The sequence below is a fragment of the Protopterus annectens genome, chromosome 13.part0 (assembly GCF_019279795.1).
Source record: "Protopterus annectens isolate FY-2018-M chromosome 13.part0, PAN1.0, whole genome shotgun sequence".
NCBI lineage: Eukaryota > Metazoa > Chordata > Ceratodontiformes > Protopteridae > Protopterus > Protopterus annectens.
Window position 1 is genome coordinate 86,206,244 of NC_056747.1, and position 22,973 is coordinate 86,229,216.

The following is a 22,973-nucleotide window of genomic DNA, read 5'->3' on the forward strand; positions in this document are numbered from 1 at the left end:
GCCAGTTTGGATGGTCTTGTGGGTTACTTTATGAATGTGTAGATCAAATTTTAGGTGTTCGTCAACAGTGATTCCAAGTAATTTAGTGTGGTAGATTAGTTAAATTAATATGTCATCAGATGCTGGAAGGGAAAGTGCAAAGTTTTTTTTTTTTTTTTTTTTTTTTTGGTGGGAGAGGCAGGAGGTTAGGATTGGGTTAAATTAAAAACTTCAAACTTCAAATGAGTGGAAGAAGGAACAGGCAGGATGAAAAGTTTAAAATATAAAGTGTATTTATTTAACCATTTAAAAACAAACAAAAAAAATAAGTAACCAGGAATAAGCACGTTCATCTCTCTCAGGAGACTTCATCAGAATAACATGTATATAGTTTCCCCTCCCTTTATATCTTCTCTGAATTAATTAGTGGGAACTTAAAAACAAAATTAGTCATTAAAATTTTAAATGAAAATCAAAAACAAAAATATGTTCCAAACACTGAACCACCACAAAGGAGTTCAAATCCAAGTAGAAATCCAAATAAAGTCCAAATAAAATTCCACAGAAACTTTATTACAAGGTGAAGCGCTTTCACAACCTGTCCTGGTTGCTTCCTCAGACCAAAATGAATTCTTAAAAACTCACACCCATTTTAAAATACATGTCATATAAAATCTTCCAATCAAATCAAGAAAAGTGCAAATGCTTTCCAAGCTTAAAGAGATAGACAATTTAAAAACATAAACAATTCAAAAGCAGTTTAGAGGCAGCTTAGTTACAATTCAATAACATGTTCTCCCACCCTATCTAAAAAAAACATATGTAATCACAATAAAATGTATTATATATTACAATGTACATCTCTAAAAATATATGCCTAAAAATAAAAATATATATATATAACAAAGACGGAGTCTAACAACACTGCTTCATGTTACTTTCTTCCTAAGTTTCCTACTTAAGACTGGTTTCAGTGATATATAATCATTTAGCCCCGGTGGTTTATGTGTGGCTAACATCAAAATCCATCTGAGCTCTTTCTGTTCCATTTTATTACATAAATCCCCACCTCTCATGCTGTCTGTTAAGGTATCTATAATGGAAAACCAAAAATAATTAATCTCCCCCATTTTGAATCATGTGTTTAGCTATTGCGCTGTGTTCCTGTCCTCTCCTGAAGCAATAAAGATGGTCACGAATCCGCTCTCAAAAGTGTCTGTTGGTCTTCCCAACATAAAATGCCTCACAGCACACACACTGGGCCAGATATATCACATCCTTACTTTGACAATTCCCGGTCACCCTAAACTTATATAATCTCTGTGTTGTAGGATGGACAAACAATTTGTTTGTATCAATGTACTGAGAAAATGCAGAACTATTGCACCTCATTGTTCCATAATTGACCAAAGGGATATGGTCCATCCTTTCTTTGTAGCAAAGCATTTGTCTGAGTGACCTCTTATTCTTATATATAAACTTAGGCTTATCACCCACTATTTTCCTGACTTGGTCATCAGTCCCTAAAATATGCCAATTCCTGTATAGTATATCCTTAACCAAGTTCGTATCCGCCGAGTGTGTCATGCTGTAATTTAGGGTTTGTATATCATCCACCCTTTTGTCGGAGGTCAGATCACCTCTAATCGGACTGGAGAAGTAGGGTTTCCCTATATTATCTCTCTTAGTCTTGGCTATCAAGCAGGCCTCATCTATCTCTTTCTCATGGTAGCCTCTAGCTACAAACTCATCTCTCAGAGACATCAAACTAGTCTCAAAATTCTGGTCCCTTGCATGTAGTCTTGACATTCATATAGCCTGTTTTTCATAGGTTCATAGGTAGGTACTAGGCTATCGGCCCAAGGGCCTACATAAGCCTAGCCAGCAAGGTTCCATAGCTTACGACACCCAAGAAAGTTATTTTCCTGTGCCACTGTCCAGCAGAGACACAGAAGTGATCCCCAGGGGTGTATTTCCTATTTCCCATCCACTCATCAAGATTTTTCTTGAAGAGTGCTAATGAAGAACTTTGCTTGACATAGATGGGTAGCTTGTTCCAGAGTATAGGAAGTCTCTGGGACAGGAATCTATCCCTCCAGCATGTCCTGTTTATTGTGGTGACAAGGTTTAGGTCCCTGGAGCATGTAGCTCGGAGGGATTGGGATTTCTTTATGTGTAGCATGTCTAACAGCTCTGGGTTTGACATAGCTTTATATGTTAGGCAGAGATCACCTCGGAGAAGGTGATATGCTATGGAGTAAATCTGGAGTTTTTTGAGGTGGTCAGTGTAGGGCATTTGTTTGAGGCCTGTAATCTTCTTTGTGAGGTACTTCTGTGGCCTTTCCAGCTGCTGCAGATGTCTTGTGAGGTACATTCCAAAAGGGGCATTGTACTCTATAATGGGTCTAATGAGTGATGAGCAGAGGGGAACAATTACCTCTTTTTTCCTGAATGAGAACCCTTTTATGATGAGGTGTGCCACATAGAAGGACTTCCTGACTACTGTGGTGATGTGACTATCAAAGGAGAGACTACTGTTCACTTGGGTCCCAATGTCTCTTATCATGCATTTGGTGTTAAGTAGATTGCTGCCTATGTGGTAGTTCATGGGTATAGAGTTTTTACCAAAGGGGATGACACTGCACTTTTTGGCATTGAGCTTGAGGCCATGGCTCTGACACCAGGCATCTGTCTCAGTGAGGCCCTTCTGTAGGATGTCCACATCATTTGGGGACTTGACTATGGCTCCTAGTTTGCAGTCATTTGCAAACTTCATTAGCCAGAGGCCTTCTGTGTTAGCCTGTACTTCAGAGAAGTAGATACCAAACATGAGATGTCCCAGGACGGAACCCTGTGGTACTCCACTTGTCACTGCTTTGAGGTCAGATTTGGAGTCTGCAACTTTTACAGTGTGGGTTCTGTCAGTGAGCCAATTGGCAACCCATTTTGTGATGTAGGGATTTATACCCAGTTTAGTGAGTTTAGCTATAATTCCAGAATGGGGGATGATGTTGAAAGCCTTGGCGAGGTCAAGATAGGCTGTGTGAACCACCTTACCCTCATCCACGGCTTTGGTGACTGCCTCAAAGAAGTTGATTAGGTTCAGGATCTGCCTTTCACAAACCCGAACTGGGTGGGATCCAGAGTTTGGAGGCTACCAATGTCTTTGTTTATGAGTTCCTTGGTGATACGTTCCATGGCCTTGCAGACCAGGCTCATCAGGCTAATAGGTCGATAGTTCCCGGGATCAGTGGTGGCTTCCCCTTTGTGGAGTGGGATAACTGCTGCTGTGCACCATTCAGTGGGCACAAAGCCTGATGCGAGGCTATTATTGAACATGGTGTTTAAGTGGGGAGCCAGTTCATTCTGAAGTTCGTGTAAAACGCAGCCTGGGATGTTGTCCGGTCCCATGGATGCTGTGTTTTTGGCTTTAGAGAGTGCAGCTTTTACCTGCATAGTTGTGATTACATGGACTCTGCATTCTTCCTGTATAGATATGGGCCCTTTAGGGGGTGAGAGGGGGGTAAAGTTAGCACTGAACCTATCTGCCAGGATGTTGGCAGTATCAGTTGGTTCTGTAATTTTCATGCCTTTGTGCTGTAACTCAGAGCAGATCTTGGTGTTGCCATCTAGATTCTTGACATAGCTATAGCATGCTTTGTGGTTGTCCTTGGATTTAGTGGCAATTTTGTTTTCGTAGCTAGCTTTGGAGGATCTTATAAGGGATCTCAGCTTCTTACTGAGGTTGACCAGGGAGCTCCTCCACTCATGGGATTTTACTCTCTTTTGCAACAGTTTCTTCCTTCTGTTGCACAGTTTGTTTATGGCAGGAGACCACCAGATTGGCTTCCATTTTTTGGAGGATAGCGTCTTGGCTCTGTTTGGGATAGCACGATCCATGCACTCATGTGGGGTGGATGCATGCTCGTGTGGTGGACATAGCTATTACGATAGCAATCCTTTCTATGTAATCTAGTCTATATCTTCCCTGTTGTCGTTTCCATTATTACTTTAACATCCAAGAAGTCAACACTGACCCTTGAACTGTTCACAGTAAAATTTAAGAATTGTGTGCTATTATTTAAGTATTCAACAAATTCATATAACCTTTCTTCAGTGCCACCCCATAAAAGAAACAAATCATCTACAAACAGTTGAAAGAACAATATGTTCCTACTAAAAACATTGTTGTTCATCATGAAACTTTGTTCCCACTGAGCCATTACTAAATTGGCATATCTGTTAGCTGTGGGTGTCCCCATAGCTACTCCTGATGTTTGTAAAAAATACTTTGTCTCAAATGTAAAAACACTGAATTCCAATATCAATTCAAGTAAAAAATATATTAAATCAATCTTTTCTACCCTTAATGTGGCATCCTTCTTCAAGAATTCCCTTAGATAACATAGTCCTATTTCATTGGGAATGTTAGTAAAAAGGGATACCACATCTAGGGTAACCAAAAGTTCTTCCCCAATTGCCTTATAATTGCTTAAAAAAGCATAAAAATCTTTCAAAAAATTTTCTGTCTCTCAGTATTAAACAATATTTAGATATCAAGGGTCTCAGTTGTTTTTCCATAAAAATAGATGCTGGCTCAGTGATCCACCCAGCCCCTGAGACTATAGGTCTGAAGGGTGGTTTCAGTCTGTTTTTATGGACCTTGGGAAGTCCATTGAAACTGGGAACAGTTGGTGTATCAACAATAAAATATTTATATAAATCATCCGATATAACATTCTTCAAAAAACAATTTTCAATTTGATGGTTGTAGCTCTCAGTCAATGAATGCACTTCTGTTTCATCAATCATCTTATATGTGTTTGCACAGTCTAGTACATTATTCATAGATTCTAAATAGAAGGACATGTCCATTACCACTATTAAATGCCCCTTATCTGCTGGTTTAATAATTACTTCCCCATCATTACAAAGCCTATTCAATGCCTGTTTTTCATTCAGTGTCATATTATAGTATCTCTTACCCCTATAGTTGGACCTAAAAATGTCATACAAATCCTTCTCACATGCTTTAACAAAAACCTCTATACTAGGTGGTAAAGTTGGTGTGAATACAGTCGGTTTTCTGAAAAGATTTATATCAGCATGATTTTCAGTACTTACATTGTACATCATTTTCAAAGTGACATTATGTGCAAACAGTCTCAATTCGGTTAACGTATCTGGTAAATCCGCTTGTGCACAGGGCATAAAACCCAGGCCCTTATTCAACACTTAAACTTCATGCTCATCCAGTTCTCTCATTGAAATGTTGCAAACTAAATCTTTTGCCACATTTTTTTCAATGTCTGTACCTGTCCCTCTCCAAACAATTGTTTCCACTTGAACTATTTCCTTCTGGTTCCACTTCCAAACCCCTCTTTGTCCGTACGTGAAAAGGAAGAGGTAAAACTGGAAACAAACATTCACAGCTGGTGGAGGGCTCTATTCCCTCTGTTGTAGCTTCCTTATTAGTTGTTGTGGCCTTCTGTCTTACCACTTGTTCGAATTCCGAACTGGCTTTTATATTACTGGGAGTGTTTACTCGCTGCTGCACCTGATTGATGGTAATGGAATTGGACTTTGCCACTGCCGTACTTTCAGGATTGTGCAAGGATGTTATAGGCAATTGTGTATTGCTATTTACAATGTTATTATTCTTTTCAGAATGAACAGGGCCTGCTCTCGGTTCTTTAGGCCACGAGAGGATGTTCCCTTTCTGAAAATCTGCCAAATCTCTTCTTAACTTTTTCTGCTTCATTTGAAGCAGCCTCCGTTCATAAGAAGTGATCTGATCTATTAATTTAGACAGCTGAGTATCAACAAAACTGTCCTGTAAATTTTTGTATAACAATTCTTGTGCTTGTCTTATTTTCTCACTTAGTTCATTTTCTATAGGTAGAAAAAAGTCTATAATTAATTGCATATACTGGATGCTGGTATCAATATTTAGCTGCTGCCACTTCACTAACAATTCTGGATATAACATACCATACAAGGGCATATTCATTACACGCAGGCCCCTGGGAACAACTTTCAGTTTGACACTAGCTTCCATATGAAGTCTTTGAAATTGTAACCTTTTCAGTCTATAAAGGTAATTCTCTAATGCTTGCAGTTGCTACCTTACATCAATTTGTTCCTGGCAGCCATCTCTTTCATACTCAAGCGGAGATGTAAAGTCACCAGTTAATAGCGGATCTGAATCCAACTTGAGTAACTGAGCAAAATGCTGACAATTAACAGCTCCATCAGTCTTTTTAGCTGATATATTTATACCAGTATGCATTCCTTCTGCCATGGTTAACAGGGCTAAGACACAAAAATTGGCAAAAGTAAAGAAAGAAAAAGCACTGTTCCTGAGGGATGGAACAAATACACAATAGTTCAATTAAAAACAAAAATATGTTCCAAGCACTGAACCACCACAAAGGAGCACAAATCCAAGTAGAAATCCAAATAAAGTCCAAATGAGATTCCACAGAAACTTTATTACAAGGGTAAGTGCTTTCACAACCTGTCCTGGTTGCTTCCTCAGACCAAAATGAATTCTTAAAAACTCACACCCATTTTAAAATACATGTCATATAAAATCTTCCAATCAAATCAAGAAAAGTGCAAATGCTTTCCAAGCTTAAAGAGATAGACAATTTAAAAACATAAACTATTCAAAAGCAGTTTAGAGGCAGCTTAGTTACAATTCAATAACATGTTCTCCCACCCTATCTAAAAAACATATGTAATCACAATAAAATGTATTATATATTACAATGTATATTTCTAAAAATATATGTCTAAAATATAAATATATATATATATATATATATATATATATATATATATATATATATATATATATATATATATATATATATATATATATAAAACAAAGAGGGAGTCTAACAAAACTGCTTCATGTTACTTTCTCCCTAAGTTTCCTACTTTTTAAGACTGGTTTCAGTGATATATAATCATTTAGCCCCAGTGGTATATGTGCAGCTAACATCAAAATCCATCTGAGCTCTTTCTGTTCAGTTTTATTAAATAAATCCCCATGTGTCATGCTGTCTGTTAAGGTATCTGTAATGGAAAAACTAAAATAATGATTCTCCCCATTTTGAATCATGTGTTTATCTATTGCACTGTGCTTATGTCCTCTCCTGAAGCAATAAAGATGGTCATGAATTCACTCTCTCAATCATCTGTTGGTCTTCCCAAAATAAAATTCCTCACAGCACACACACTGGGCCAAATATATCACATCCTTACTTTGACAATTCCCGGTCACCCTAAACTTATATAATCTCCGTGTTGTAGGATGGACAAGCAATTTGTTTGCCTCAATGTATTGACAAAATGCACAACTATTGCACCTCATTGTTCCATAATTGACTAAAGGGATATGGTCCATCCTTTCTTTGTAGCAAAGCATTTGTCTGAGTCACCTCTTATTCTTATATATAAACTTAGGCTTATCACCCACTATTTTCCTGACTTAGTCATCAGTCCCTAAAATATGTCACTTCCTGTATAGTATATCCTTAACCAATTCCATAAGTGTCGTGTTATGGCAGGAACTCCAAGGCTTGAAAATATTTGTAGAAAATCCACTCTATTCACCAGTTTACAAAAAGTTAAAACAGATTGGCAACAGGTTTGAGCGCTTTCATCTCAGAAGTGAGACTTCATCAGAAACAATGTTGTGAGAAAAAAGACTCATTTAAATAACCACCATAATTAAACAATTAATGATGTCACCATATCATTATTATGAAATTACTTTCTAAAAGGTATATACATTTCATCCTGGTTCCACAATAGTTTACACAAATAAATTAAAATAATTCTTTTTTTAAAAAACTATATTCTTCTCAAATGTATACAATATTAATAAAATATAAAAAAATATATATGTATGTATAAATTTATACTATCTATAATTTACATTGTTGTTGACATTTGAAACTCTGAATATGTTCAATACTATTACCTTTATGTGAATATTTTGTTTAAATGTATTATTTTATTTGTTTTCTTTAATATATATTGATGTGTTTCTTTCTATTTTATATTGTTTGCTCTTTCAACTAGAATGGGCACTAAAGAAATACTATCATTAATACCTGGTGGAAATGTGGACGCCAGTCTAAATTGACAGTAACTTTCTTTCTTTTTTAAGATGTTCTTCCAATCACCCCCTCTAGTGTCCACTTTCACAATTTCAAGGATACCAAAGAAGAATTTATCAAAATCTTCACAAAGAATGCTATGTTTATATAAAGCATTTGTATTTTTAAAATTTTTTATATCGTTTAAATGCTCATATATCCTACACTTTAACATACGTTCAGTTTTACCCACATAGTAATAATGGCACATTTTACACAGTGCCAAATAAACCACTCCCTTTGTCATACAGTTGCCTTTTTTGAAAAACACCCTACTTTTTGTACAATTATTTAAGACTATACTAGGTTCCTGATAAATGTATGAACAATAGTGGCACATACCACATGCTCTAGTGCCTTGTGATTCTGTGGTGGAAAAAACTGGTTTGTTTTCTAACAACTGTTTTATATTCTGTCCCACCTTGTTTACAAACCTAGGTTGGCTTCCCAGTATTTTGTATATTTCTTCATTAGTTCTAAAAATATTCCAATTTTGTTTGTAAATTCTACAAATTTGTTCTGACCTGGAATTATATTGTAAAATACATGCTGTATGAAAATTGTCACTTGTTGTAGCATTGTTCATTTTCATTTGTGAAATACCTTCAAGTAGTTGACTATTACTTAAAAGTGGAAGGTATTTTTTCCCCCACTCATTATAAATCTCTTCTAATGTGGAATCCACTAAGTCTTTTGGATAACCACGTTCCAAAAACATATTTCTCAAAAAATCAAATTCTGTTTTTAGATCTTCCTTTTTGGAAGTCATACGCCCAAGTCTAATAGCTTGTCCTTTAACAATGCCTAGTTTTTGGGTAAAAGGATGAGTACTCTGATAGTGTAAATAGGCATTGCAAAAAGTCTTCTTTCTATAGACTTGTGATTTAAACTTTTTACTTTCTAAGTCTTTGGAAATCAATGTGTCCAAAAAGTTTATACTACTGGTATCAAAATGAAAAGTGAAAGACAAAAAACTAGTACTGCTGTTGATGTAGTCAATAAATTTTAACATTTCGTCTAATGTACCCCCCCATAGAATAAAAATATCGTCTAGGTATCTAAGATATGTCAGTATATTAGACTTATACTGGCTTTCAAAAACATGTACCATTTCCCAGCCTAATAGGACTAAATTGGAATAAACTGGGGAGCATGATGCCCCCATAGGAACACCCGTTGTTTGCTGGTAAAACTCACCCTCGAAAAATAAAAAATTATTCTCCAAAACTATCTCCATTAGTTCACATATTAATTTTGTCCTGTCATTGTTCAAGCTTGAAAATTTGAACAGAACTTCTTCTAAAATGGCTAACCCCTCAACTTTTGGGATACATGTAAACAAGTCTTTGACATCAACCGTCAAAAATATATTTGTACCATCATATACTTCTTGTTTAATTTTGCTTAAAAAATCCCAAGAATCTCTTAAAAGGTGGGGTACCTTTTGAATTATATGTTGTAAATGTGAATCAATGTATACCGTAAGTGGGTGTATTTTAGACCCTTTAGCTGCCACAATTGGTCTAAAGGGGGTTTTTTCTACATTTTTGTGTACTTTCGGTATTCCAAAAAAAATTGGTAACTTAGGGTGTGGTCTATATAAAAAATCGTGATCTTCCTTGCTGATTCTACCATCCAGTAAATACTCCTTTAGGTAACTGTCTATCCTGGAACTAGATATATTAATCTGATTCCTCGAAACCATAGAATAGGTACTATCCTTAACCAAGTTCGTATCCGCCGAGTGTGTCATGTTGTAATTTAGGGTTTGTATATCATCCACCCTTTTCTCGGAGGTCAGACCACCTCTAATCGGACTGGAGAAGTAGGGTTTCCCTATATTATCTCTCTTAGTCTTGGCTATCAAGCAGGCCTCATCTATCTCTTTCTCATGGTAGCCTCTGGCTACAAACTCATCTCTCAGAGACATCAAACTAGTCTCAAAGTCCTGGTCCCTTGCATGTAGTCTTGACATTCGTATAGCCTGGTTTTTAATAACATTTTTAAAAAACATTTTGAGGGTTACTTGCTGAATGTGTAGATCAAATTTTAGGTGTTTGTCAACAGTGATTCCAAGTAGTTTAGTGTGGTAGATTAGTTAAATTAATATGTCATCAGATGCTGGAAGGGAAAGTGCGATTTTTTTTTTTTTTTTTTTTTTTGGTGGGAGAGGCAGGAGGGTAGGATTGGGATAAATTAAAAACTTCAGATGAGTGTAAGAAGGAACAGGCAGGATAAAAAGTTTAAAATATAAAGTGTATTTATTTAACCATTTAAAAAACAAACAAACAAAAAAAAGTAACCAGGATTAAGCACTTTCATCTCTCTCAGGAGACTTCATCAGAATAACATGTATATAGTTTCTCCTCCCTTTATATCTTCTCTGAATTAATTAGTGGGAACTTAAAAACAAAATTAGTCATTAAAATTTTAAATGAACACACACACACACACACACACACATACTACTTAAACTCTGTGCTTCCCTAGAATTGCAAAATAGCTTCAATCATGACCAATATGACTTATAAAGTGTTAACATTCCTTTAAAAAAATTGCGAGGTTTTAAACACAGTAATAAAAAATCAAAATGTGAAAATGTAAATGAATATAAATAAAAATAAAAACTAGCTCACAATTCAGCTTCTTAAAATTACTTAAGAAGAAAAATTCCAGGGCTATGCATGATCTTTAAATTCCAAAAGCATTGTTAAAAAACATAAACACATATAAAATACTTCTCTTAAAATAATTCAAAACCAAATTCATATTTTCAGGGTTCTAAGCTGCAGTGCTGGTTGCAAAGCAGTGCTATCATTCAGACTGGGAGGTGGGGGACAAACCACATTTAACGTTGGTTGCCAGATTACTTGTTTATACTCAAGGAAATTTTTCCAATCCCCCCAGGGCTCCTTTAAACAATTTCAATAATTCAAAATAAAAATTTGTTACTGTTACTATAAGTTTCTGAGTGTCTAGCCAGGACGTTGTTATCATTCTTTCTGCTAATGTCATAGTTATGTTTGTATATCCTTTTTCTCCGTGCCCTCTCTGTTTTGCCTAAACAGCACCCACCACAAAAAAAAAAAAAAGAGATTGCTTAGTCAATGTTCTGCAGGCTTGCCGGGCAAAGCACATATATAAATTTTCTGCATGAAGTGACACAGGCATAGTAGGTGTTCCTGATAGATACAATAGATAGTAAATATGTGGCACTTTTGTCCATGAGCACACCCAACAAGCCAAATAAAGAAAAAAGACTAGCAATCTGTTTAGTCTGCATGACTGATGCTGCTAGCTGCCATGCAGCTGTCTCACCCTTCCCTTCACTTATTCAGTACTTCCTTGAATGTGTGTTTGTTTACACTTCACTAATCTCTGTCTCTGTCAGGACATTTCAGGGCATCAAAACCATCTCTGTCAAGCCAAAAGATCTTCCTCAATCTGACTTGAACCTTCTATTCTAATGGCAGTCATGTATGCTGAATCTCTCCCATTCCTCCTTTTTACATCAACTATATTCTGACCTCTGAAGATAGGATGAGATTATCTCATGTCATGTCCTTTATCACTTACATCATCCTTTCCTTAAAAGAGCTCATACTCAGAGTCTTTAGCTTTTTCTCATTCTCTAACCCCCCCCCCCCCCAGTAATCGTTGTAGCAGTCCTCTTCTATACAATATGTACTATTATGGCTTCTTTTTCTCTGCAACCCATCTTTCAAAGTGTGACCTTCCATTTACCTTATACAGTGAATAATGACACCTGCTTACCATGAGACCACCCATCGCTCGAAGCCCAGCCCCCTACGGTCTACAACACAGCCCACTCATAGAATAATATCTGCATACTGTGAGACCAGCTCTTGTCATGACACCCAGCTTTCTACGGGTTTCTAGCTCAGCCCACTCACAGAATATCTGTTTACTTTGCAACCATGCCTTGCTGGGAAGCCCAACCTCCCAATGGTCTTCAGTACAGCCCACTCACAGAATAATATCTACTTACTGTGATACCAGCCCTTGTCATAAAACCTTGCCTCCTACTGGTCTGCAACACAGCCACTCACAGAATATCTGCTTATAATGAGAATAGCCCTTGCCTTGAAGCCTAGCCTCCTACTGGCCTACAGCACAGCTAATCACAGATTAATATCTGCTTACTGTGAGACCACCCAGTCATAAAACCCAGCTTCCTAATGTCCTTCAGCACAGCCAATCACAGAATAATATATGCTTATTGTGAGACCACCCCTCGCTGTAAAGTTCCCTTTCATTTTGGCTTTCATCAATACCTACTCATACATTGCTGCATGACTGAGCTTAGGAGTGATGATGAATCTCCAGTATTTTCCTTTCTTTTTGCACTTATTTACATTAAATGTATCTGGTCTATATTTATCCAGTGAGCTGACTTTATCATATCTTACTGACTGCTTCCAGCAGCCAGATACTTGCTTGTTGTGCCAACAAAAACAATATTCTTGTCATAAGAACTTATAATATGTACACAATATTGCATGCAGTATAATGTTGCACAAATATTCGGGGGGTTGTTCAAGAAATCCATCTGGGTGAAATCATACAAAATTCAGATTTAGCACAAGGCTTCTTTTTACCCATTTAATACACTTGTTGTTTCTTTATTTATTGCAGTAACAGTTAAATAACTGTAAAATGATGATACAGCTACCAATAAATGACATCAGAGATGTAGTGCAAGTGAGTTGGCAACATAAATACTTGTGATGAATAATCAAGTACACAAAGAGGAAACAATCCTCTTAAACGATCACTGATGTATTTAAGATTTAGTGAATAGGTGAAGCCAATATGGCAGAAATACCTTGTTTTTAGTGCTATCTGAGATGTTTTGGCCTTATTATATGATTTACCCAGAATCACAAAATGCTTGATGGTATAGAAGTTAAAATTGTAAAAATAGCAACTGTTTATGATTTTTATAGATTATAATCTATAATTTTATGTAACAATTAAAAGAAACTCAGTGAAAATGGGTACATTCCTGTTCACATGATTAATAATTTATCTAGCCACTGGACATGCTGAATCTAGAAATTAATACATAATGTGAATGTCATTTAACATTTGTGCAAATATACTCACCCTTATAGACATTAAATCCTGTGGCACAAGAGATTTCTGTTGGATGGATTTCTGAATGCAGCCAGGTGACACATTGGGGACAGGCTGGACAGAGTCCTGAGTTTTGGTAGAAGTGATATCATTAGCTGCCGTTAACACACACTCTTTGAGTGATTTGATGCCCTCAGATTGCTTAATACTGGCAGGAGTGATGTTCGTATCCATTTGTGCTGCTTTGATAACCTTGAAGTCCCACTTCCGTTTTTTGGCATACTCTTTCAACAGCATTGCATCCTTTGCACTTAGCATTGCATATTCTCTGTTTTTGGGACTGGAAAATATACATTTCTAATGTTATTATGGTGATATTGGGGGTTTTGTGCAACAACATGTAAACAAATTGAGAAGAAAGTGTGGACTAATGAATGACGAGAGGGAGTTATATATTCCAAGTCATTACCTTACACTAAAGTAACAAGGAATAAATTATTAAATAACTTCAGTCATGCTATTATAAGATAACCAAATTTGCTACAGGTACATCTTATCACTCTCACCACTGTTATGCTCTTAATGAATTGAAATGTCTCGAATTCCTCCATCATTTTGACTTTTTACACCTATCTTTTGCACACAAAATAATATACACACCAGATAGCTGTTTTGCCTATCTTACATTCCTACAATACATCCAGAACTCTCTGTTCCAAAAACAAACAACTTATAACTATATACAAATCTAACAAAAGAGTCGGTCATAGTCTTCCCTCCTGTAGTATTGCAAAACTATGCAATGCCTTACCTACAAATATCAGTGTCTTAGAAACTTTTAAGACATTCAAGCTTATGCTAAAAAACTACCTTCTCAACATTCGTATCTGCCCTTGTTCCTTACCAAAAAGATAACTATATTTATTTATTTATTTGCAATTTGATTACTGGGGAAGTCCACTGGGCCGAATTGACCCATTTTCAGTGGAGGCCTGGGGAGAAAAGCTCCAAGATGAATTATACAATTTAGATACAATGATAGTTAATATTAAAGATCTTATGTAGAACAGTTACTCAAAAATACATTCAATATCATACATAGTTAACAAATTCATTAAGCTTGAAGGTAGGGATCACACAGTTTCATTTGAGGAAAACAGATATGGGTTAGGTGTGGAAACAGTTTACATACAAACCTTTTAAGAAAATGTAAATACGCTTTACATACACACCAACAGTAGAATGCTATTTACAATATTTACAAGGTTTGGCTGTATGAGGGTAGCTGTAGGAGGTGAGAGCTTAGAGAGAATCTATAGAAATTGTTGAGAGCTTAGATAGGCTCATAGCAAGATAACTATGAGAGCTGTAGAGCTTGGGAACCAGAGCAAGAACCCCCTTGGATTAGGTTGGGTGAAGGCAGGTACATTTCCCTTTAGTGGACATGTGTTTGAATAGTTGGGTTTTGAACTTTTCTGAGTTTGGTATGGTTTTTAGTGTGGTGGGAAGGGAATTCTATTTTTTGCCTAGTGATAAAGATAGAAGAAGTTGGCCAGCAGGACATTTAGGTTTATGGATAGTATTAAGTTCTGATTTTCAGATCTGAGAGCTCTGTTGGGTGTATAAGGGGGAACGATGTTAGTTAGAGCGGGACATTTTGTTGGGTGAAATATGAGTCTATGTGCAGTAGTGAGTTGGAGATAGTCTAGGTAGTTTGGGAGTTCAAGCCATTTCAGGGATTGTAGGGTTAGGCAGTGATGGGTGGTATTTTTAGATTTAGAGGCAAATTTAGAGATTTTGTTGTAGCAGTTTTCTAGTTTAGAGGTGATAGAGGAGGACAGGTTGGTTAGGAGAGGGGTTCCGTATAATAAGGAAGGAAGAAGATAAGTCGAGGCCAGAGTTTGCCTGGTAGAGTTGGAGAGAAAGCGATTATTCCTATACAGCATACCTAGCTTTTGGTGGGTTTTCTTAATATTTTGTTGAATATGAATATCAAACTTGAGGTGTTCATCTACAGTAATGCCAAGTAATTTGGCAGAGGGGACTACTTCTATAGGTGAGTTGGTTTAACTATAGACTTTGAAGTTGTTTTTATCGTAGGAGTGGGTCTTTGTGGGAGGGAATAGTAGAATCTTTGATTTATTTGCATTGATAGAGAGGTGGTTTTGGCGCATCCAGTTTTCAGTTTTTTAGAAGGCAGTTTGGGTTTTATTCAGCAATTCAGAGAGGTTTGAGGCAGAGCAGAATAAGGTTGAATTGTCTGCGTATTGAATGATTTTAGCATCAGGAATAGCAGTGTGAAAGTTATTGATGAAAATGTTAAAAAGCATTGGCCCAAGGATGGATCCCTGTGGTACGCCAGTTGGGGTAGGTAGGAAGGAAGAGATGGAGTTCTTCCATTTGACTGCCTGTGATCTGTCTGATAGATAGCTGGAGAACCAGGATAAAGCATTACGTGAGAGATTAAGGTTTGAAAGATGACAGAGAAGGTGCTTGTGGGAAACAGTATCAAAGGCTTTAGACAGATTAAGTAAAACAGTAGAAACTAAGTGGCCTAAATCTCGGGCTTGATTGACAGTTTCTAGGAAATAGAGTAGAGCAGTTATTGTGCTATGGCCTGGACAGAAGCCAGGCTGGGTAGGAGTGAGAAGATTGTTTTGGGTCAGGAAAGGCATAAGTTGGAGGTGGATGCATTTTTCTAGGATTTTGGAGATTGGTGAGAGCAAAGCAATGAGGCAAAAGTTTGAGAGGCTGGTATTTTTGTCTCGTTTGTGAAGAGGAAGAATATAAGCTGAGCGTCAGAGTTTGGGGACGTATGATTTTTTTATGGATCGGTTGATAATGATGCTGATTGGGAGGGCAATGCCATCAGCAGCACATTTTAGGAAGGAAGAAGGAATATTGTCGGGAGCGTTAGAGCAAGGTTTAAGTTTGGACAAAAGTTTTTTTATAAAGTTAGTGGAGATGGGTTTGAGTTCAAACAGATGAGGTGAGTTAGAAGGGGGAGAGTATAGAGCAGTTGGGTTATTATTGAGAAATGTCTTGGTGAGGGTAGTAATAGTGCCTACGAAAAATGAGTTAAATTCAGAGCCTAGTTCGAGATCAGATTTACTTGGGTCAGGACAGGGATTATTTTTGGAGCCTGGATTGAGGAGTGAGTTTACTGAGTTTCAGAATTTTTTGGGGTTTTTATTGTTATTGGACTGAAGTTTTATATAGCAGGGTTTTTTGTCTTTGGTGATTAGTCATTTTGCATGGTTGCGGAGCTGTTTATATTAGAGCAAGGTATTGTCCAGTGTATTGTTTTGGTAAAGCTTCCATGATTTGTCCCTGTGGTGCATAATCTGTTTTGTCTCTTTGAATAGCCAAGGAGTAGTTTTAGTTTTTATCCTTTTGTTTCTTAGTGGGGCTAGTGAGTTTAAAGTATCAAGGAAGACAGAGTTGAAGTATTCTGTAGCCTTGTCAAGAGGAAGGATGTTTAGAATTTGCCAGTTCATTTGTTTGAAAGTATTTGAGGAAAGTACTTGGGTTGAAGCTACTGAGGTTATGAGTTTGAATGTACTGATGTTGGTGTGGGGAGGAACTAGTTGAGCGATGCATGAAGGCTGGGAGGTGGTCGCTAAAGGTATCAGGAATTGTGCCAGAATTGGTTATTTTATTTGGATCTGAGACTAGGATCCAATCTATGGTGGATCCAGGAGGGTTTATTTTGTTAGGTCAAGTGATGGAGATGATTATTTGAGTGAAATTATAGAGATTAATGGATAGGGAGGGAGAGGGGGCAATTAATTTTATTCCAGTCAATAGTCACATCACCAAGGATATAAGTTTCATAATTAATTTCAGTAGAGGCCCATAGGAGAATATTTTCGAGTGTAGATATATTGTTACCAGGTTAGATATATAGGGCAATGATGCAGATATTTTTATGTTTATTTAGTTTTAGAATTCCAGCAGTTAGTTCAGTGTTCTGGAATTGAGGAATTAGAATTTGGAGGGGAATTAAGGTAAGAAGGTTGGAGTAGGCTAGGGCAGTGCCTCTACCTTTTTTATTTAGTCAGTCATTTCTGAGACAATGAAATCCTGGGGCCAGAATCTCAGAATCAGAGATAAAGGGCTTGAGCCAGGTTTCAGAGATGGCTAAGATATCTGGTTGGTTATGGCTTAACCAAGCTTGAAATTGGTATACTTTGTTATTTAGACTTTGTGCATTAATTGTACAAATCTTTAGGGTGTTGAGATAGGAGGAAGAGGGTAAGGGATGAGTGTTGTTAATAAAGGATGTAGGACCAGGGTTAGGATGGATATCACCAGCTTGGACTAGGTTGTTGAAGGAGATATCCTGTAGCCATATTGGTCTGCCAGGCATGAATTTTGGTAGATTGTAGATTGGAGCAGGTAACAGTGTCTTGACTTTAGAGGAGAAGAGTTTAGGGTGGAATAGGTGCAGAGGGTTGGGCTGAATGAGAGAAGAGAAGATAGAGTGGAAATGGGAGTAAGAGTGAGGGGGAAGGTGGGTTTGTATGGTAGTTGTCTTGGTAGGTGTTATTGGACAAGCATAGGTGGAATATGAGGTAGCATAGTATAAGGGAAGTAGGAACAGAAAGAGGAGGCTGGGGGACTGAAGGGTGTGATAACTTGAGGAGAGCATGTCGGAGCAAAGAGAGAGTGGTATGAGTGGTTAGGAAAATAGAGAAGGCTATGAAGAAGAAATGGTTTAAAAAGTGATGGAGGTATTCTGGAGATTTAAGGAAAGATGAGGGGACTACAATTATTGGGTGGAGTACAGATTACAGAGTTTAAGAAGGATGGCTATAGGTGGGAGGAGTAATGAGGGGAGCTGGTATTGGGTAATTAGGCTGAGAGGGTGGGGTAAGATAGGAATAAAGCTAGGAGTACTGGGGTGGGTGGGAAATGGGGGCAGGGTAAGGGAGCAGAGTGTGCTCATAGGATGAACAGAGTGGGAAAGAACACTAGAGGTGAGTGTGGTAGAAAAAGTATCAGCAAAGAGCAGTTTAAAGGTTGTAGTTGGAAGGTATGAGCTAAATATTTCCAGCCAGAAAAAGAAGGCTGTCTTTACAGAGGGTGGTTTAGCAGGGAGGAGAAGATATTTACAGTCTAAGGATATAAACTCATAACCAACTGTGAAAAAATAAAACTTGTTGGGATTATAAAGAATATCTAGGATTTATATTGGTAGATGCTGCCACCTAATGGTAGAAGGAGATAGCAAACAGCAGGGATAGTTGGACCAGTCTTAGGTTTAAATATATTCTAGGGTAGTGATAACAGGAGGGGGAGAGGGCAAACGGTCTGCGGTAGGCTGCTAGAACGCACACACATGAGGGCAGATTAACTCTATAGATAGTACATCAAGTCTACATTTAATTAGTGTTAAGCAACATACATTTACACAATCTTGTTGGGGGGTCTTCTCAGTAGTATTTTCCTAAGTACCAGGCAAGCTGGCCAATTCAGGGTGTCTTCAAGTGATGGCCGGAGGTATTCCTTTTGCGTTTAAAGCAGGGAGGGAGCACCCGGGATGGATTAATTAACACAATCCTGTGGGGGGGGTCTTCTCAGTAGTACTTTTCTAAGTACCAGGCAAGCTGGCCAATTCAGGGTGTCTTCAGGTGATGGCCGGAGGTATTCCTTTTGCGTTTAAAGCAGGGAGGGAGCACCCAGGATGGATTACGGGAGGCTAAAACAAGCAGCCTAAACCGCAGGACCAGCACAGAGGAGCTGTGGATTTAATTTTCCTAACCTCTTAACTATCTTTCTTCTACACCTATTCATACTCTATCAGCACAACTTCTTAATACTATACTTCCTCACCTCCTCTTCCTCTCGCACCCTTCTTTTTCTCTCCTGTCACCCACACTTCTGTTCTTGGACCCACTATCTCCCATTTCTGCTCTTCTCCCTGCTATTTTCACTTTTATCCCTCTCCCTATCTATTTCATCTCCCATTTCTGCTCTTCTCCCAGCTATTTTCACTTTTATCCCTCTCCCTATCTATTTCATCTCCCATTTCTGCTCTTCTCCCTCCTATTTTCACTTTTATCCCTCTGCCTATCTATTTCATCTCCCATTTCTGCTCTTCTCCCTGCTATTTTCACTTTTCTCCCTCTGCCTATCTATTTCATCTCCCATTTCTGCTCTTCTTCCTGCTATTTTCACTTTTATCCCTCTCCCTATCTATTTCATCTCCCATTTCTGCTCTTCTCCCTCCTATTTTCACTTTTATCCCTCTGCCTATCTATTTCATCTCCCATTTCTGCTCTTCTCCCTGCTATTTTCACTTTTATCCCTCTCCCTATCTATTTCATCTCCCATTTCTGCTCTTCTCCCTGCTATTTTCACTTTTATCCCTCTCCCTATCTATTTCATCTCCCATTTCTGCTCTTCTCCCTGCTATTTTCACTTTTATCCCTCTCCTATCTATTTCATCTCCCATTTCTGCTCTTCTCCTGCTATTTTCACTTTTATCCCTCTCCTATCTATTTCATCTCCCATTTCTGCTCTTCTCCTGCTATTTTCACTTTTATCCCTCTCCTATCTATTTCATCTCCCATTTCTGCTCTTCTCCCTCCTATTTTCACTTTTATCCCTCTGCCTATCTATTTTATCTCCCATTTCTGCTCTTCTCCCTGCTATTTTCACTTTTATCCCTCTCCCTATCTATTTCATCTCCCATTTCTGCTCTTCTCCCTGCTATTTTCACTTTTATCCCTCTCCCTATCTATTTCATCTCCCATTTCTGCTCTTCTCCCTGCTATTTTCACTTTTATCCTTCTGCCTATCTATTTCATCTCCAATTTCTGCTCTTCTCCCTGCTATTTTCACTTTTATCCCTCTCCCTATCTATTTCATCTCCCATTTCTGCTCTTCTCCCTGCTATTTTCACTTTTATCCCTCTCCCTATCTATTTCATCTCCCATTTCTGCTCTTCTCCCTCCTATTTTCACTTTTATCCCTCTGCCTATCTATTTCATCTCCCATTTCTGCTCTTCTCCCTGCTATTTTCACTTGTATCCCTCTCCCTATCTATTTCATCTCCCATTTCTGCTCTTCTCCCTGCTATTTTCACTTTTATCCCTCTCCCTATCTATTTCATCTCCCATATCTGCTCTTCTCCCTGCTATTTTCACTTTTATCCCTCTCCTATCTATTTCATCTCCCATTTCTGCTCTTCTCCCTGCTATTTTCACTTTTATCTTTCTCCCTATCTATTTCATCTCCCATTTCTGCTCTTCTCCCTGCTATTTTCACTTTTATCCTTCTCCCTATCTATTTCATCTCCCATTTCTGATCTTCTCCTCCTATTTTCACTTTTATCCCTCCCTATCTATTTCATCTCCCATTTCTGCTCTTCTCCCTGCTATTTTCACTTTTATCCCTCTCTCTATCAATTTCATCTCCCATTTCTGCTCTTCTCCCTGCTATTTTCACTTTTATCCCTCTCCCTATCTATTTCATCTCCCATTTCTGCTCTTCTCCCTGCTATTTTCACTTTTATCCCTCTCCCTATCTATTTCATCTCCCATGTCTGCTCTTCTCCCTGCTATTTTCACTTTTATCCCTCTCCCTATCTATTTCATCTCCCATGTCTGCTCTTCTCCCTGCTATTTTCACTTTTATCCCTCTCCCTATCTATTTCATCTCCCATTTCTGCTCTTCTCCCTGCTATTTTCACTTTTATCCCTCTCCCTATCTATTTCAGCTCCCATTTCTGCTCTTCTCCCTGCTATTTTCAATTTTATCCCTCTCCCTATCTATTTCATTTCCCATTTCTGCTCTTCTCCCTCCTATTTTCACTTTTATCCCCCTGCCTATCTATTTCATCTCCCATGTCTGCTCTTTTTGCTCCTATTTTTACTTTTATCCCTCTCCCTATCTATTTCATCTCCCATTTCTGCTCTTCTCCGTGCTATTTTCACTTTTATCCCTCTCCCTATCTATTTCATCTCCCATTTCTGCTCTTCTCCCTCCTATTTTCATTTTTATCCCTCTGCCTATCTATTTCATCTCCCATTTCTGCTCTTCTCCCTGCTATTTTCACTTTTATCCCTCTCCCTATCTATTTCATCTCCCATGTCTGCTCTTCTCCCTGCTATTTTCACTTTTATCCCTCTCCCTGTCTATTTCATCTCCCATTTCTGCTCTTCTCCCTCCTATTTTCATTTTTATCCCTCTCCCTATCTATTTCATCTCTCATTTCTGCTCTTCTCCCTGCTATTTTCACTTTTATCCTTCTCCCTATCTATTTCATCTCCCATTTCTGCTCTTCTCCCTGCTATTTTCACTTTTATCCCTCTCCCTATCTATTTCATCTCCCATTTCTGCTCTTCTCCCTGCTATTTTCACTTTTATCTCTCTCCCTATCTATTTCATCTCCCATTTCTGCTCTTCTCCTGCTATTTTCACTTTTATCCCTCTCCTATCTATTTAATCTCCCATTTCTGCTCTTCTCCTGCTATTTTCACTTTTATCCCTCTCCTATCTATTTCATCTCCCATTTCTGCTCTTCTCCCTGCTATTTTCACTTTTATCCCTCTCCCTATCTATTTCATCTCCCATTTCTGCTCTTCTCCCTCCTATTTTCACTTTTATCCCTCTCCCTATCTATTTAATCTCCCATGTCTGCTCTTCTCCCTGCTATTTTCACTTTTATCCCTCTCCCTATCTATTTCATCTCCCATTTCTGCTCTTCTCCCTGCTATTTTCACTTTTATCCCTCTCCCTATCTATTTCATCTCCCATTTCTGCTCTTCTCCCTGCTATTTTCACTTTTATCCCTCTCCCTATCTATTTCATTTCCAATTTCTGCTCTTCTCCCTCCTATTTTCACTTTTATCCCTCTCCCTATCTATTTCATCTCCCATTTCTGCTCTTCTCCCTGCTATTTTCACTTTTATCCCTCTCCCTATCTATTTCATCTCCCATTTCTGCTTTTCTCCCTGCTATTTTCACTTTTATCCCTCTCCCTATCTATTTCATCTCCCATGTCTGCTGTTCTCCCTCCTGTTTTCACTTTTATCCCTCTCCCTATCTATTTCATCTCCCATTTCTGCTCTTCTCCCTCCTGTTTTCACTTTTATCCCTCTGCCTATCTATTTCATCTCCCATTTCTGCTCTTCTCCCTCCTATTTTCACTTTTATCCCTCTCCCTATCTATTTCCAGAGCCATTTCTAAATAGTTTAGATACAAACTATAATTTACTTCTCCAAAAGTAAGTCTTATACAATAATGTCTTCCCAGACCACACAGTTCAAACTAGCATGTTAACCTCTTTTTTTTTCTAACTCTTATACTTGAATTTCCTTTTATATTTTCTATATATTACTTTTACTATCCTTAACTAATATACTTTCACACCCTTACATCTAATTTTCCTCTGGTCTACCATCTTGTGCTTAAATGTTTTTTTGTGCTCTTCAACTTTAATATAAAATAATAACTACCGATACTATATTATGTTTGACTATTGTATGTTTTTAACAATGGTATAGTACCAACCTTCTGCATTTTAGAAATGTTTCAATTGCTGTAAAAATGTCACTATTAACTAAATTGTATAAACTGTATAAAGTCTGTATTTGTTGGAGCTTTTCTTCCAGAGCCTCTGCTGAAAATGGATTCCTGACCCAGTTGGACCTTCTCAGTCTCCAAATGGCAATAAATCAATAAATAAATAAATAATAAATAACTTTAGCTTCAACAAACTG

General features: G+C 37.7%; 1 protein-coding gene across 1 annotated transcript in view; it reads right to left on the reverse strand.

Annotated features, from left to right (window-relative positions):
- The window catches only part of LOC122817598 (colorectal mutant cancer protein-like), a 212,937-nt gene that overhangs the window by 83,287 nt on the left and 106,677 nt on the right, over window positions 1-22,973 (reverse strand). The window contains exon 11 of the mRNA XM_044090636.1: window positions 13,275-13,584. Within this exon, the coding sequence (XP_043946571.1) occupies window positions 13,275-13,584 (310 nt within the window). The remainder of the gene's footprint in view (window positions 1-13,274; window positions 13,585-22,973) is intronic.